The sequence below is a fragment of the Rhincodon typus genome, chromosome 40 (genome assembly GCF_021869965.1).
Source record: "Rhincodon typus isolate 14 chromosome 40, sRhiTyp1.1, whole genome shotgun sequence".
NCBI classification, from domain to species: domain Eukaryota; kingdom Metazoa; phylum Chordata; class Chondrichthyes; order Orectolobiformes; family Rhincodontidae; genus Rhincodon; species Rhincodon typus.
The window spans coordinates 15,766,538-15,782,244 of NC_063371.1; the positions used below are offsets into that span (position 1 = coordinate 15,766,538).

The 15,707-nt window shown below is 43.3% G+C and overlaps 1 protein-coding gene across 8 annotated transcripts in view; it reads right to left on the bottom strand.

Moving 5' to 3' along the window:
• dbnlb (drebrin-like b) overlaps positions 1–15,707 on the bottom strand; it is a 72,507-nt gene that overhangs the window by 19,927 nt on the left and 36,873 nt on the right. For 3 of the 8 annotated variants that reach the window (XM_048618545.1, XM_048618541.1, XM_048618538.1), the window contains one exon: positions 15,436–15,537. In XM_048618545.1, coding sequence (XP_048474502.1) covers positions 15,436–15,537 — 102 coding nt within the window. Of the gene's footprint in view, positions 1–9,995; positions 10,343–13,914; positions 15,538–15,707 lie in introns of those variants that run through there. The other 5 variants (XM_048618546.1, XM_048618542.1, XM_048618539.1 and 2 more) reach the window with 2 other exon arrangements.

A 15,707-nucleotide genomic window follows, 5' to 3' on the forward strand; every position in this document is an offset into this window, starting at 1 on the left:
CCCTACTGATGTTAATCCCTCTCCCTCACACTGTCACTCAGTAACCCTTTGTTCTCAATGGTAAAAGGACTCTTAAGTCTTGTTTTACAAGAAAAGGCAGAGATCTTGTACTGTTTGGCTGAAAGTACCGAATGGGTTTCTGAAGTCTGATCACAATTAGTACAAGAACACAGATGCACTTTAATATGAAGCAACTTTATTAGCTTTATTTACTTAATGTAAATTTGAGTCATATGCAAACTAATGAGTGAATCTATTATCTGAAACTACATGATGTATACACACACACATAAATAATATGTACACACACAAACAAGTGAGACTCACACTGCCTTCTATCTGTCAGGGACTTTAGTGACACTGTCACTCACATCTCTATCTCCAATTCCACAGCACAGCTCCTGTGAATCCCAGGCTGATGGAGTGAATTGAATGCATGGGCCAACATCCTTGTTATTAATACTATTCTGAATTTAAGGTTTTGTGTTGAATCCCCATTTCATAATCACTTAAGAACTTTTCCAGCTGTTAAAAAGAGGTGGAAAAAAACAAGTCCAGGTAGCCCCATGTCAACCACACAATGCATGGTTCCCACTGCCCATCAAGGACAGGCAGTTCCACCTTTCCCCAGTCAACATAAGCTGTTTTTGCATCAGGCCTGTTTCTCATTGACTTCTCCACTTGAGTTCAATTGCTCATTGTCATGTCCAATTAACCCTTAATGATGAATAGTCAGGTTTGAAGATATCATTTTTGAGCCCATGCAATAACTGCATTTCTGTCCTTGACCCATTTTTATCATGAAACTACTCTAACCAAGACTGACAATTTGGTCATTATGGCCTTGACTTTGTGGGATCTTACTATATTTAAGTTGGTAACTTTTAAGTGACAGCTGTGATGATGTTTCAAGGAGTATCTAAATGGTTGCAAACTGCTGTGAGATGTGGAAGGTGCTGGGGAAATGCAAGTTCTTTGCTGTACTTTATCTTCCAGGTGCCATACCCCGAGAGGGTGTTAGTCCATTACGAGATGCAGGAGTCTTCCTGCTCTCACTGTTTGTTGTCGGTGTGTGTTGGGTAGGTTTGCAGCCATGCACCAAACCAGTTTGTCTAGGTTATCCTGGAGTTGGACCTGAACCCAGCGACAGAGAAGCTACTCACTGTGCCACAGTGCTATAGGATTCTGCAGTTAGTCTTAATCCCTCTCCCTCAGTGAACGTCTTCACATTCCACAACAGGTGCCCTCCAACCTTGAACACAAAACCCAGATTTCTGAATGAAAACGACTTTGCTCTGACCATCTTTGGTGGTCACCCACATACGGATATAGTGATCTGTTGGTGATGGTCATCATGTTGTGGGGAGGTATGTGGGGTAGCTAGCTGGGTAATTCTCAATGTAAATGGAATTGATCTTTGCTTTCTGCTGCTGTTCTGTGCTAGCCATGTTATTTCCATTTCTAGCAAAGGGTTAAAAGTGCCAGCCCACAACCAGCTGCCCACTGCCCACCATCCTTTTGGTTTGAAGCACAGCTGCAGCAGGAGCTGTTGAAGACAGTTCACATCTGAAATCAATCTTTACACGAAACACAATTGCTTTCATCAGACTGTGTTGGGAAAGTACGTTGATCAAGTTAGGACTTGCAATCAGCGTCAGCCAACATGTAGCTCACTTTTGTGTGTGCCCAGTAACGCAAAGACTTATATATATTTCCAGCTGAACCTAAGGCCTCCATAATAGAGAGCAGGAATGACCCAGAGATTGTGCTGTCTACGGGCTTCATGTCAGAGAGTCTCGCATAAAAGGATTAGCTGATCCTCGGGATGTCAGACCCATATGATATTACCGAGCCATCTTCTTCCTTCTTCTTGCTAATCACAAAGCTCTCCCTGTGCACCTTCCCGAAGAAGAAACGCAAACGTGTCTCATCCTGCTCCACAGAGCGGACCCTGGACCGGAAGATTATCTTGGAGGCCTCCGATGCGAAGAGCGAGGCTTGCTGGCTCTTCACCTCCTGGAGATCCTCTGTGAGAACCACCCCATTGTCTGCAGCAGGAGTAGGTTCTGCATGGTCCTCTGGAGTTTAGACAGTTATCCTTATCTCGATCTAGAACCTGAACACCTTTGAGGATAAAGAACCCCTTGATGTTCCCCTTGGCTGTTTCCCACCAGTCTCCTGGAGACTCAAAGAGGGCCTTCATGGTTCTCCAACCTGTTTAATCCCCTTTGAGCTCCTCAGTATTTTCTGGGGTCGACGGTTTCACATTCAGCTTCCACGTTCCCTTGCCAGCCCGCTGGTTGTCCTGTAGGTGACAGTCAGCCAGCAGGAGGCGGTGGTCAGCTTGATGCCTGTGGATCTGACCGAGAACACTCAGGACACAAGCAGAAAATCTATCCTTGAGTGGATAGAGCCGTCTGGGCTGTGAGCAGCTGTATTTATGCTGTGCTTCATCTGCAGGGGTGCTGAAAGACATCATGCAGCTTGGTGCCTTTAACCATTTCCATCAGGAATTTGGATGTGGTATCCAGATATGCTGTCAGCCCCTCCAGATTGTCTAGCCACATTGACAATGCATTTGAAGCCACCGGCCAGAATGACCAAGAGCCTCGTACTCTTTAGGGATATGTTTGCCGACGTGCAGGACAGGAGGTGCCTCATCAGCCTTTGACAGGGTATTACACACCTTCACATGGGATGTACTCTCCCAAAATGGGCTTTGGGGAGACAGTCTGCAATTGGATCCGACTGCTCTACATCAACACGGTTAGCGGGAGTCAGAGAGCTTCCAGATCAGATCCAGAGTCAGGCAGGGGCTGCCCACTCTCTCCTGCCTTGTTTGTGTGTTCTATTGTTGCTGAGTCCATCAGGAAGGATGTGAACCTGAGAGGGGTGACTATTCCAGGCAGCAGAGGCCTGCAGGTCAAAGCCTCCCTGTACATGTGTTTTCTGTTCGGATCCGCTGTCAGTGCGCAGATTCATGAGCATCTGCAATTACTTCGAACTAGCCTCGGGAGTTAAGGTAAGTTGAGGCAAAAGCAAGGCCATGTTCTTTGGGGACTGGGCTGACTGATCCTTTATCCTTGTGACTATCAGGACCTGAAGGTGCTGGGAATGTGGTTCAGAGGGGCTGGGGAGTGTGCAAAAACTTGGGAGGAACGTATCGCCAAGGTAAGGCAGAAACTGGGCATATGGGAGTACCATTCCCTCTCCATTGTGGGTAAAAACCTGGCCATCAGGTGTGAGGTACTCTCAGTGTTGCTGCTCATGCTGCACATCTGGCCTATTCCCCAAACCTGTGCCTTTGCAGTCACCCGAGTTATTTTGCACTTCAGCTGGAGGTCAAAGGTGGACCGGATCTGAAGGGATACCATGTCGAAAGCTCTAGATAAAGGGGGAAGGAATGCATGTAATGCCGCCAACATCCTGATGGCCACCTTTGTGTGTGGCTGCATCAAGCTGTGCGTAGACCCTCGGTATGCAAGCACCAAGTGTCACTACATACTGAGGTTCGACCTGTCCCCGCTGCAGCAAAGGATAGGTCTTAGTAGCCTCCTTGCTGTGGAATGCAGCAAGTAGTTTGACCATTCCATATCACTAGACCCTCACGGAAAAGTCTGCAAAAGAAACTACCATTGACCACGCATGCATAAGACCATAAGACACAGGAGCAGAAATTAGGCCATTTGGCCCATGGTGTCTGCTCTGCCATTCAATCATGGCAGATAAGTTCCTCAACCCCATTCTCCCACTTTCTCCCCATAACCCTTGATCCCCTTGATAATCAAGAACCTATCTATCTCAGTCTTAAATGTACTCAATGTCCTGGCCTCCACAGCCTTCTGTGGCAGTGAATTCCATAGATTCACCACTCTCTGGCTGAAGACGTTTCTCCCTATCTCTGTTCTCAAAGGTCTTCCCTTTACTCTAAGGCTGTGCCCTCAGGTCCTACACTCTCCTACCAATGGAAGCATCTTCCCAACATCCACTTTGTCCAGGCCATTCAGTATTCTGTAAGTTTCAATTAGATCCTTCTAAATTCCATTGAGTATAGACCAAGAGTCTTCAAATGTTTCTCATATGTTGAGCTTTCCATTCCTGGGACCATTCTCGTGAACTTCCTCTGAACCCGCTCCAGGGCCAGTACATCCTTCCTGTGATATGGGGCCCAAAACTGCACACAATGTCATCAGCGTCCTAGAAGAGGAGTGGGTGAATCCTGTCACGTGGTTTCCTGAACTGTCAAAGTCATTTGGCAGAATGCCTCAACATCAGAACTTTCCAACAAGTGCCAAGATGTAGTTTGGCTGGTGGTGAGAAGGGCACCTCCTGTCAGATCCGACATGGAGTTTGTACACCACCACACGTTGCTGTTGAAGCACCTGCCATGGTAAAGATGCTGTAACACATCTCCTGCTGGAATGTGCCTTTGCAAAGAAGATCTGGAGAGAGATGCAGTGGCTTTTGTTGCGATTTGTCCCGAGCAGCTCTAGGATGCAGGACTCTGTGCTCTACAGTCTATTCCCTTGGTTGCACACCAAGACGAACATCAACTCGGTGAAATATGCTCTTTGTCTGCCCGAAACACATTGGTTTTCCATGGCCTATGGGCCCCTAGTATACTATTAAAAGGTATTAAAAGATATTATTCCTGACAATATAATGCTATTAGAGTCTTGTTTATGGTTGTGGCTGTTGACAAAATTGGAGAATGGTCCATCTCCTTGACTGTGTAATTCAGAGGCAGCTGAGAGAATGGGATGTTGATACTGCAGCTGTGATCAATCCTTCTCACTGATATCCTCACTCACAGTCGTCATTCATTTTGAATCAGTTTCTGATCCAGAAATCAGGGGATGAACGTATCTGGAGAATATCCCCAGAATCAATTCCTGAATGGTGATTAGAAAATGGAACTAACCAACAGAACACACTGGTGGGATTCTGGGCAGGCAGGAAAAGGGAAAAGGTCAGCCCTTACCACCAGACAGTGGGGAAGGCTCAATGGCCTTCCGAAGGGAGAGACCAGGACAGAACCTATGTGATAAAAGACAGGCAGATGAGTCATCCATTTTCAGCAAGTGTGAAAGGGCAGGACTGACCAAATCTGGGAGGGAGCGGTTGGTATATGGACTACCTCATTCATAGCACTTTCCAAACTCTGAGTCCTAACCCTAACTGGAGAACAGAAACCAGGAATGGGATTGTCACCATTGGGCACTATGGAACATTGACAAGACATCATTCTTGATGCTGAGAAGACAGTTTCAGCTTCCAATTGAGAGGCAATTGGAAATTGGACCTGGGGCAGCGTTTTCTTGAAGAGATGTTGCTGCACTGGTGAAGCCACTCAGTGAAAACTTTAGTGTGATGATTAGGGTCCTGCCCACCTTTTAGTGGAGTGATTTCTGCACTTTCACATTTGAAAGTAGAGGGCAGAAGTGCAGTCAGCTTTGCCTGACTCTTATAGCTCACTCCTATCCTATCACTGCCAGTTTGAGAGTTAAAATCGATCTCCCATTGTTTCCACAAGTCACCAACAGGAAGGCTGCATCAGTGGAAATGAATGTCAAAAGGAAGCAGTCCATTCAAACAGAGAAGAACAGGAACAGGCTAGAAATAAAGGCAACTGAAAATAAACACAATCAATAGCCCCTATGGTTTTTGTTTGTCTCTGGGATTGTTTACTTTTGAAGTGTCAAAAGTAATTGCAAAATTGAGTGGGGTTCTCCCAACTTCAGGACAGAGGGAGACTGAAACAGACCCGACCAAATCCGGTGGAAACTGTGTCTGTTTGTATTAGAAGCCATGTTCCAATACAAAGCCCAGTGCGATGGTGAAATTGCAATGGTCACTTGAATATTAGTTTATCTGCAGATTACACTGGCATCACCAGAGAAAGATCTGACCACAAGTTCCTATGTATAGTCAGAAGAGTACTGCACCAGGAATCTTGTCATTTTGTACAGTTTCCAGTCCACTCACCAGCTCTTTGAAGTTTGTCTTGAAAGAACTTGTGATTCATTTTTTGCAACAGTGCTTTTGTGACAGAGCACAGTGTGAAACAGTAAACTTCAGAAACAGGGGCTTTGGAAAGTAAAACTGAAACTTGTGTGGGAGTAAAGTATATAGGAGAGAGACTGGCATTGTACAAACCAAGAGACCTCTTAATGACATCAGATACCATAACACGGTAAACCGACCTCAATATTCACTGAAACTTCTTCTGAAATTACTGAGCGTTTTTATTATTGCATCCGTTCAGTTGTTGATGGAATATTGAGTGCTTTCTTTTAAGAAATATTCTGTTACATCAGGGCCAAATGGCTTATTTTGGTTCTATCACTGCAAATGAGTGTGTACTTCACAAATTCAGAAAACAAAATACAATAATAGGAATTCAGCACAAACCACACTCCCCCACAGCTCATTACACTGTCCTCAGCTCCTCATCTTCAGTCTGTTCCCCAATTTTAGACTTGGGCAATTTCAGGCACATTATTGAAGATCATTTTATAGATTCTGTTTGTGATCAGTAGTCATCTCACCCTGAAACTTCTCTCTGTGGCAATCAAATCCCCAGGTTCCACATTCTATTGCCAATAGGTGTTGCTGAGGGAGGCTTTATCAGTTTTGCTCCAGAACATTCTGTAGATGGTACATACAGCTGCCACTGTGTCTGAGGCACTGAAGCTTAAGGTAGTGGTGGATGGATTGTCAAAGGAGTGGGCTGCTTTGTTCTTGATAGCGTCAAGCTTCATAAGAGTTCTTGCAGCTGCACCCATCCAGGCATGTGGGGAGTATTCCATCACATTCCTGACTTGTGCTTTGTCAATGGTCAACAGGCTTTGAGAATACAGGAGTTGAGTTACTGCAGGGTTCTTAGCCTCTGACCTACTGTTGCAGCCACTGTATTTATATGGCCAGTCCAGATCATTAACCATTCTGGTTAATGGTACCCCCCCCCCAAGGATGTTGATACTGGATGGCTCAGTAATGGTAATGCCATTGAATGATAGATTCTCACTATCAAATGTGGTCATTGCCTGGCCCTTGTATGGTATAAATGTTCCTAACCCAAGCCAGAATGTTGTCCCAATTTGGCTTAATTCCCTTTCCTAGTACCTCGAGACATTTCTGTCCTCAGAAAATCAGGATTGTGTCCAGCTCCAACAATGTAGACTGCTGCATTAGAACAGTGACTACCTGAGGAAACACTTCATTGGCTGTAAAATACCTTTGGGATGTGCCAACGCCATGAAAGTTTCATGCACTCTCCACCCTCCAGTTTGATTTTGTCATTGTACACTGTTGTATTGGTGTCAGCAGACTGTTGTTACCTAAGCACTGTACTCTGAGAGTCCTCTGGTCTAAGAATGGAATCACAGTGCTTCTGTCTCTGTCAAGCTGAACCAACCACAAAGCTAAACGTTTATTACATTCCTCTGGAGGAATTTCTGGTAAGAAGGGCTATCAGGACCAGTTCTTAGTCTAAACATGCATCAACCATTAAGATATCCATTGTCTTTCAGGTCTGGTTATCTGACTCTATCTCACTCTACTAGTGCTTTCAACCTACCCAAGATCTTTCATTCGGACATACCGTGCTCTATTTTTCATATGCTTCCTCTCCGAATGGTGGACCATTTTTGACTTTTCATCATTGTCTATTTCTTTACAATCTACCTTTCTAAACTTGAAAGGATTTCAAATTCATTCTGAGCTTTATGAGAATGTAATGGTGTTTTATCAAAATCTTATTCCTTTACCCCATCACGCTAAAGGATAACATTTTTTTCACAAGTCTCTGGAATTTCTACACTCCTCTCCTGACTTCTTAAGCATCCTTGATTTTAATCTATCCACCATTGGTGAACATTGAGCTACCTGTTCCTGGAGCTCTGAAACTCACTCCTTAAACCTCACCACTTACATCTCCTTTTAATGATGTTCCTAAAACCCACTTTCTAATTAGACTGTCAGTTGCCTATCTTTATGCAGCTCATTGTGGGGCTTGGTGTCACATTTTGTTTGAGAACGTTTTGGAAAAACGCTGTCTAAACATGAGCTGTTGTTGCACAGTTGTTAACTATTGGTGTTGTGTTCAAAACCAACATTATTTGGGCATAAGATGACTGAGGTGGGAACTGTGTCACTGTGAGTAATTTGATCTATGTGATTTACAGTTAAAAGATCAAATGACAGGAATGAGCAAAGCGACTGTGCCGAGCAAAGATTTGGTTTTCAATTAACTTTACTCACTTTGTAAGAAGGGCTTCTTCCAAATGTCAGTCCAGTTCTACCTGAGCCCTGGAACAATATCTCACTGTGCTCTGCTGGTGCATTAAACTTCTGTCATCTCAGGTTGGATAAAATCAATCCCATGGCAATATTTTAAGGACATGGAGGTTTTCCCTGGTGAGCTGTTAATATTTGCCACTCAATGAACATCATCGAAAAGTGTAACTAACCATTTATTTCCTCACTGTTTGTGGGTGTTTGCTATTCTTGAATGCCGTGTTTGTTAAAAGTGTGACCACACACACAAGTACTTAATTAGTTGCAAATTACTTCAGAATTTCCTGTGGTCATGTAAAATGCTATATAAATGCAATTCTTTCTTCCTTTTCCATACTAGCTGTGTCTTGACTGTGGGCGTTCAGTCAGCTGTGAGCAAACTGAAGTTCATTAAAAAAAGAAAAAGTCAAGGAAGTATTTTTGAAATGTGGTCACTGTTTAAAATTTGTTGATGTGGCAAACAGTACAAAGGGAAGCAGGGTCATAGTGAAATATTGTGCATTTGTCAGTTTGGTTGAGGGATAAACGTTGACCCCTAAGGCACTAGTGAAAAACTCCCATGCTCTTCATAGAAAGCATTTTACAACTTCCTGGGTTCCTAGGCTCATCAGAGCATCCAGCATCTGTCCTTGTCATTTGACTTGCAACTAACTTCACTCCCACAGATCCTTTGGTCCAACATGTCTGCACTGATCAGATGTCCCAATCTGACCTAGTCCCATTTGCCAGCATTTTGTCTATATCCCTCTAAACTCTTCCAATTCATATATCCATCCAGATGCCTTTTAAATATTGCAATTGTACCAGCCTCCACCACTTCCTCTGGCAGCTCATTCCATACACGCACCACCCTCTGTGAAAAAGCTACCCCGTCCGGTCCTTTTTTCAATCTTTCTCCTCTCAGCTTTTATTAACATGAAATCTGCCCTTGGAATACCTGGCTTAGCTGTTCCCTCAGTGAGTTTGTCAGGATCCTCTCCTGCTTCAGTAACTTTCTTATTGTAAGGCACTATGTCCTGTTGGTGCTCATCAGAGATCACATTTCTCAATTTTTACTTCTGGTACTAATTATTTAATGAGCACAAGAACAGGAGCAGACCACTAGTCCCTCACGTCAGCTCTACCATTCAATTAGATAGTGGCTGGTGAGGATCTCAGAAGAAACAGGAGCAGCAGAAGGCCATTCATACTCGCAAGCTTGCACCACCATTCTAGAAGATAATGGCCAATCTGCTCTAGGCTTCAATTCCTTTTTCATGCCAGTCTCCGCGCCCTCAACTTCCCAATACTTTCCAAATATGTCTACCTTCCATGTCTATTTTCTGTTTTACCCCTTCATACATGTGGCTATGCAGCCACCCAGACGTTCAAGGGCACTCAGTCTCGTGTCCAAGTGATCTTATTGCACTATCTGGGTCAATACTTTTCTCCCGAATTCGCCTGCATGCTGCAGCAATTACTGCACGTGTGGCTGAGAAAAAAAAAACTGATTTGACTTCAGATGAGAATAAAAACTTGTGTTGCATAATTCAGCTTTAGAGGGCACATTGAAAAATTTGCAAGGAGTGTTCAAATTTAGGTCACAACTGATCCTAAGTATTTGCAATCTCGAGGAGAAAAGGAAGATGGAATGAGCTACTTTAATTATCTTGACACGTTCTCACTCCCCATAAAACTTTCCACCAGCTCTTGTTTTGTGTCAATTTATCAAGGTACTTTTTATTATTTTGACAAATATTTCATTCAAGAATGCCTTTCCCACTGAAATAAAGAGGCAGGCTTCATTCTCAGAACTGCAAAACATGCAAGAAGGGGAATCCCCTAAAATTTCAGCAACTGTTTCCAAAGGATTCCAGGAACTGTGTTGTGGTTTTTATGACGCAGTCCAATTCTGAGAGTACAGTTAGTTTCAAATATCTTCAAAATCACCCTGTGCTGCTCACAGAACTAATACCCAGCCCTTCAGAACTGTGAGAAGCTTTCAGACCAAGTCACATATCATCGTTCATTAATGCAACGGTTCAGACTTTGGGATTGGTAGCTTCTGTGGAAAGAGAAAGAGTTAATGTGACTCACCTTTGGAATTTCCAAAGAAGGGTCATATTTGTTAACTATCTCTCCACAGATACTAATGAGAATATCCAGCATTTTCTGTTGTTTTATTTCAAGCCTCTAACATCCTCAGTGTTTTACTTTTGTTCCAGTTTTAAGATTGGTGTAAAGGCAGGAGATGCAAAGACCAACACGGAATTTACGGTATGCAAAGATGGCTCCATTTCACAGATATTAGTAGGCCATTCAGCCCTTCAAGCCTGTATCACCTGAGATGTCAGCACTCATTCTCCACATAAATCTCTCCTCACCAAACCACATATCCTTCAATTCCTAAACTTGTGATACTATGGTAATGTCCCTACCTCTGAGGCAGAAGTCCCACTCACCCAAAGGGTGTTTTATAATGTCTGAACAGACTGACTGTAAAACATTTATCCTTCAGTTCCTTGCTGTCTTGTTTTGTATTTGTCTCAGCCTCATTATAATCCCATGTTCTTATCACTCCCTGGTGCAGAGCTTACTTCTGAGCTCTGATAAAGGCTTAGTGACCTGAAGCATTTCTCTTCACAGGCTTCCACTTGTCATGCAGAGCCTTCCTCATAATCTGCAACCATAATGCTGCATGTGGGATCTTGCTGAGCACACATGGCTACATGTTTCCTCCTACAGTGGCCAGGTAGCGTGGGACTTAGGAATGGAGGAAGGTCAGATGATTAACCCTCCAAGCATAGACCAAGCCTAAATTCACATCTGTTATGCAGAAAGATTATCAGAAAATACTGGGTAGAATAAAGTTCGGCATTCATAAGGTATGCAGATCTGCAATGAAGGAGCAGAGAGGGTTTCAATGCAAGGATGGGTTAGAAGGGCTGAATGATCTAAGATGGATTCTAAAATGATGTTTATAAACTCTTGATTGAACTGGATTTCAGCAGTTCAAGAAGGCAACTCAGCACCACTTAACTAAAAGGAAATTCGACTTGGGAAATAAAACCAAAGCCCATAGCCTCTCAATGAATAATATCAATTTACAGCCATTTAAGATTTTGATCAAGGTATGAAATTGTTTTGGGATCCATATTGCTTTCTTTGTCAAAGGGAACAAATTAGGACCTATCCTGAAGGCTCTTACTGAATCGAAGCAGACACTTACATTTGAAAACACTAACTCATCTCTTGCAAGAGAATAGTGTCTTGACCTCTGTGCTAGACTTACGCAGAAATAAATTGAATATTGTTTTTGTCTGCAGGGGTTTTAAACGTGGCAGGAATTCGAATCAAATTCACACAGCAATTGGTTAGACAGAGGAAGTGACAGTTGCAGATTTCAGAAAGCGAAGCATTTGAATGCAAAAAACAGAAAATGCCAAAAAAAAAACCTCAACAGGTCTAGCCGCATCTGTGCACAGTGAATGGCTTGGAAGAAAGGATCTTGACCCATGAAAATGGACTGTTTCTCCATCGTACCTGACCTGCTGAATAGCTCTTTTGCTTTTATTTTTCATTTCCAGCTTTGGCAGTTAAGTGTTTTCTGTTGTTTTGTTTATTGAGTTATTCAACAAGATCAATGGGCACTTTTAAGGCTCACAGCAACACCCTTTCTTCTATTCCTAATGTAAAAACATCAGAGTGAAGCCCTCTACAAATTTGTGTTACTGGCTACACTTAGAAACCTTTATCTCAGGCTTTGACTGCCCTTTTACAGCTCCTGGATTTTTAATAAGAAATGTGTCTTTGGATTCCGGTACACCAGGTTGTGGAGTGCGTTTGACAGAAACTTGCTGTCCTTTTTCACCTTTTAAGTTTACAATGAGGTCAGAAGATGTAGTGAGTCTTCGTGTGAATTGCACCTGTGGTTTCAGCTGAGGATTTTGCAAACAGAGATCAGCATTCAAGAGCAGGATCAGGTTCTGCTGCAGTAGATACAGTCTGAATCACAAAGACCACTGAGCACAGAGCCAGCAGCATCTGGTGCTACCAAGTACCCACAGGTAAAATAAGTTGGTGAACGAACATAGCCTCAGCACAAGGTGTATCTTCACCTTACACAGAGGACCAGAAACATACAATTCCAGTCCATCCTCAAGAACTATATATACTGGAAATGTGAAATAAACAAAGTGCTGGGAAAACTGAGCAGGTCTGGCAGTAGCTGGAGAGAAGATAAACTGTTCTTTTCTCTACTGATGCTGTCAAACCTGCTCAGGTTCTCCAGCACTTTCATGTTTTTGCTGGAATCCAACTTATTTGCTTCAGACTGGCCTTGTGCTGCTCTCTTGTGCCAAGTTTGTGCATTACATTGAGGGACCTAGGTAAAGTTCTGGGGACTTGCGTTCAAATCCAATCATGTCAGATAGTAAAAATTAAATTCAGTTGAAAATAGTGGAATTAAGAGTCTAACGATAGTTGTGAAACCGCAGTCAGTTGTTGGAAAAACCCGTCCTTCAGGGAACAAAACGAGCCATCCTTACCTGATCTGGTCTACATATGACTCCAGACACACTGCAATGTCGTTAATCAAAAACTGGGATAGGCAGCAATGCCCAGATCTTCTAACTGATGATATTATTATTATTATTATTATTATTATTATTATTATTATAATAAAAGAAAATCAATATGGCACGAACCTTTCAGTAAACAGGTCCTCAAAGTTTCTGCTCCCAAGAGCCAGGCTTTCCACTGGACACTGCCTGCCATTAGACTTAAGTCCACTTTTCCCTGGTTTAATTTACTGGACAAGGGGGAAAATAGTAGAACTCATTCGACTGATGTGCTGAAGAACTGCAACCAGCACAACTTCCTTTGCTGTAGAATTTCAGGCCATCACTGGCTAGACATGTTAGCTCCCAGGACCCAGTCTCTTTCCAATGAGGGAGCAGTGAGAAGCAAGCAGTTTAACTGAATGAATGGTCTAGACATTTACAGCATTGATGCACAACTGTGGCTAGAGTTCTATAATTTGCCCTGGAAGCTATGAAACTTCGCTGAAATTTATGATAACCAGGACAGAGACTTCATTAATCAGTCACAATTACCGCACATCACAAGTAATCCTAGTTCAGTGGAGCGGGGTACACTCCCCTCTGGAGATTATGGGTTCAAATTCCCTCCTCAGACACTCCCCGTGCCGACTAAAGGAATGCTGCACTGGCCGAGGTGTCTTTCAAACCATCCCGACCTTGGCAGTTGATGCCCCTCCACCCCGCCCAACCCTGGCATCATTTTGCACAGGAATAGCTCATTTTTCTGATGTATTTATTCCTCCATCAGAAGAATCTCCCCAAAGTGCTTTGCTGCTAATGAAATACTTTTTGAAATATCAGCAATGTAGTAAAAGTGACAGCCAACCTTCAGATAGTAAGAAACACCAAACAGCAATGTGGTAAATGAATCAGGCATTGGCCTGCAATATCACTGTGCAATTCCACTCTATAATCTTCAAACTCCAGGAATATACAGGACACAGATTAACTTTATCAATATCTACTCATGGGAGGAGCAGAGCCCAGAATTTTCACTTCACTGATTTTTATTCCTACATACAAATAAAGGCCAGGATCCCCAAGAAAAACACCTTTATTAATGACAATGCAACAAATGACAGAGTCAGGAAAGCAGACAAATGATGAGATTGAGTTGTTAAATATTCCTAGTTTTTCACCAAATCATCATAGCTCACTCCAGATCTTTAAACCATTGGGGTAATTTGAGGAAGACTGCCAGTCACAGGCCTGTGAAATCCTCTGGAAACAATTCATATTTTGCATTTACATGATTAATGTTCTTAAATAGAAATCATTTCAAAAACTTTGGTTTCACAAATTGTTAACATTTTATACTGTCTCTTCATTAAAACCCAGATAAAGATGACATTTTCCAGTCAGCACCACCTCACTAATCCACTCAGCTCACAACGACTGCAGTCGGTGAAGGCTGAGCAGGGCAGGTCTCAATGCCTGAACAGGGGTGAAGTGGCAAAGAACTTGCTGCAGTTGATTCCACTCCAGGACGCTCTCAAATCTATCTCAACCCCTAGCCCCAGCAATAAACACAAGGACCAGTGCTGGTGTCCAGAAACCTTTCATTTCCTCCTGCAAGCAAGTAGTCATGGCTCAGCTAATTCTGGAGGAGAGGAACTGGTGAGGTGGTGGACATGGAAATGTGGAGAAGATGAACGCACAATAGGGTGTCATTGTGCTCCCATTGTTGTGATTCTGCTGGAGGAATAACAGAGATTAACACTGATCAACCTTGCTGTGCGACTCTCTTGGATTCTGAATATGTTTCAAACTGCCCCACCTGAGCATCTTCCAATTCCAGTCAAAGGCCATTAAACAAAGTGTTCATTCAATCTATCTGTTGATAGATGGTCTGACCCTGCAATTGCCATTTTGTACTTCAAATTCCCATCATCTACAGTACTTCAGTTTTGTTTCACCGCTCAGACAAAGCCATGAGCCCAGCAATACAGCAAGATGCTAAGCTTGCAGCCCCCTTAATTAGCACAAAGAAAATCTGATTTGCCAAATGTACATCTAGTAATAAAGAAATGTGAAAGTGTTCCCACCAACCATTATGTCCTGTTGTTTTGGTCAGAAAGAGTCTGAGAGTCACTGGTTAAGCCCCCACCTCCAGTCCTTCCTGATTCATGGCCTTGAGCACTCTGATAGACTCTCCATATTGCACCACCCAACTGGGACCTAGCCAGTTACATCCTCAGAATATCATGGGGGGACCAAGTGAGGGTTGGAGCTAGCAGTGGAGGGTCAGGCTAAGTAGTACAGGGGGAATGAGGGCCTGGGTATAAGGGAGAAAACAGTCCTCTAGTGGTTATTAAGCCAGAAATTCAAACAATATGACTGAAAACTTCCATCCCCTGATCAGATTCCCACCTACAGCCCTTCCCTGTTAAAGTGAGAAAGGAAAGCTTGAGGCACTGTGTAGATTTGGCTTGCAATTGGCGATTGAGAAGATCTTGTTGATACTGATCAGATAGTGGTTTGGACACCATCAGCAAGGTCAACACTCTGTACGCTGACTAACCAGTAAGGAGCTCCACGTAATTGGCTGGAAACATACCAAAACTGCCATCTACTGCATAGCCCCGCCACCAGCCCTCGTCAATTTGCTCGATGCTGGTCAGGATGTCATCTGGATCAAACGATATTTCCGTCTCATCAGCTGCAAGTATCCAACAGGAAGGGGGTGGGATGGAGTGAGGAAAGAGAAAGGCAGGACAGAGGAGAAATGAGGAGATGAGGGGGTAGAGAGAAAACAAATTAGTAGACAAGTTCCTGATTCTTGATCAGTCAGGGAATTGGGGAAATTGCAGGAACATAGAACAGTACAGC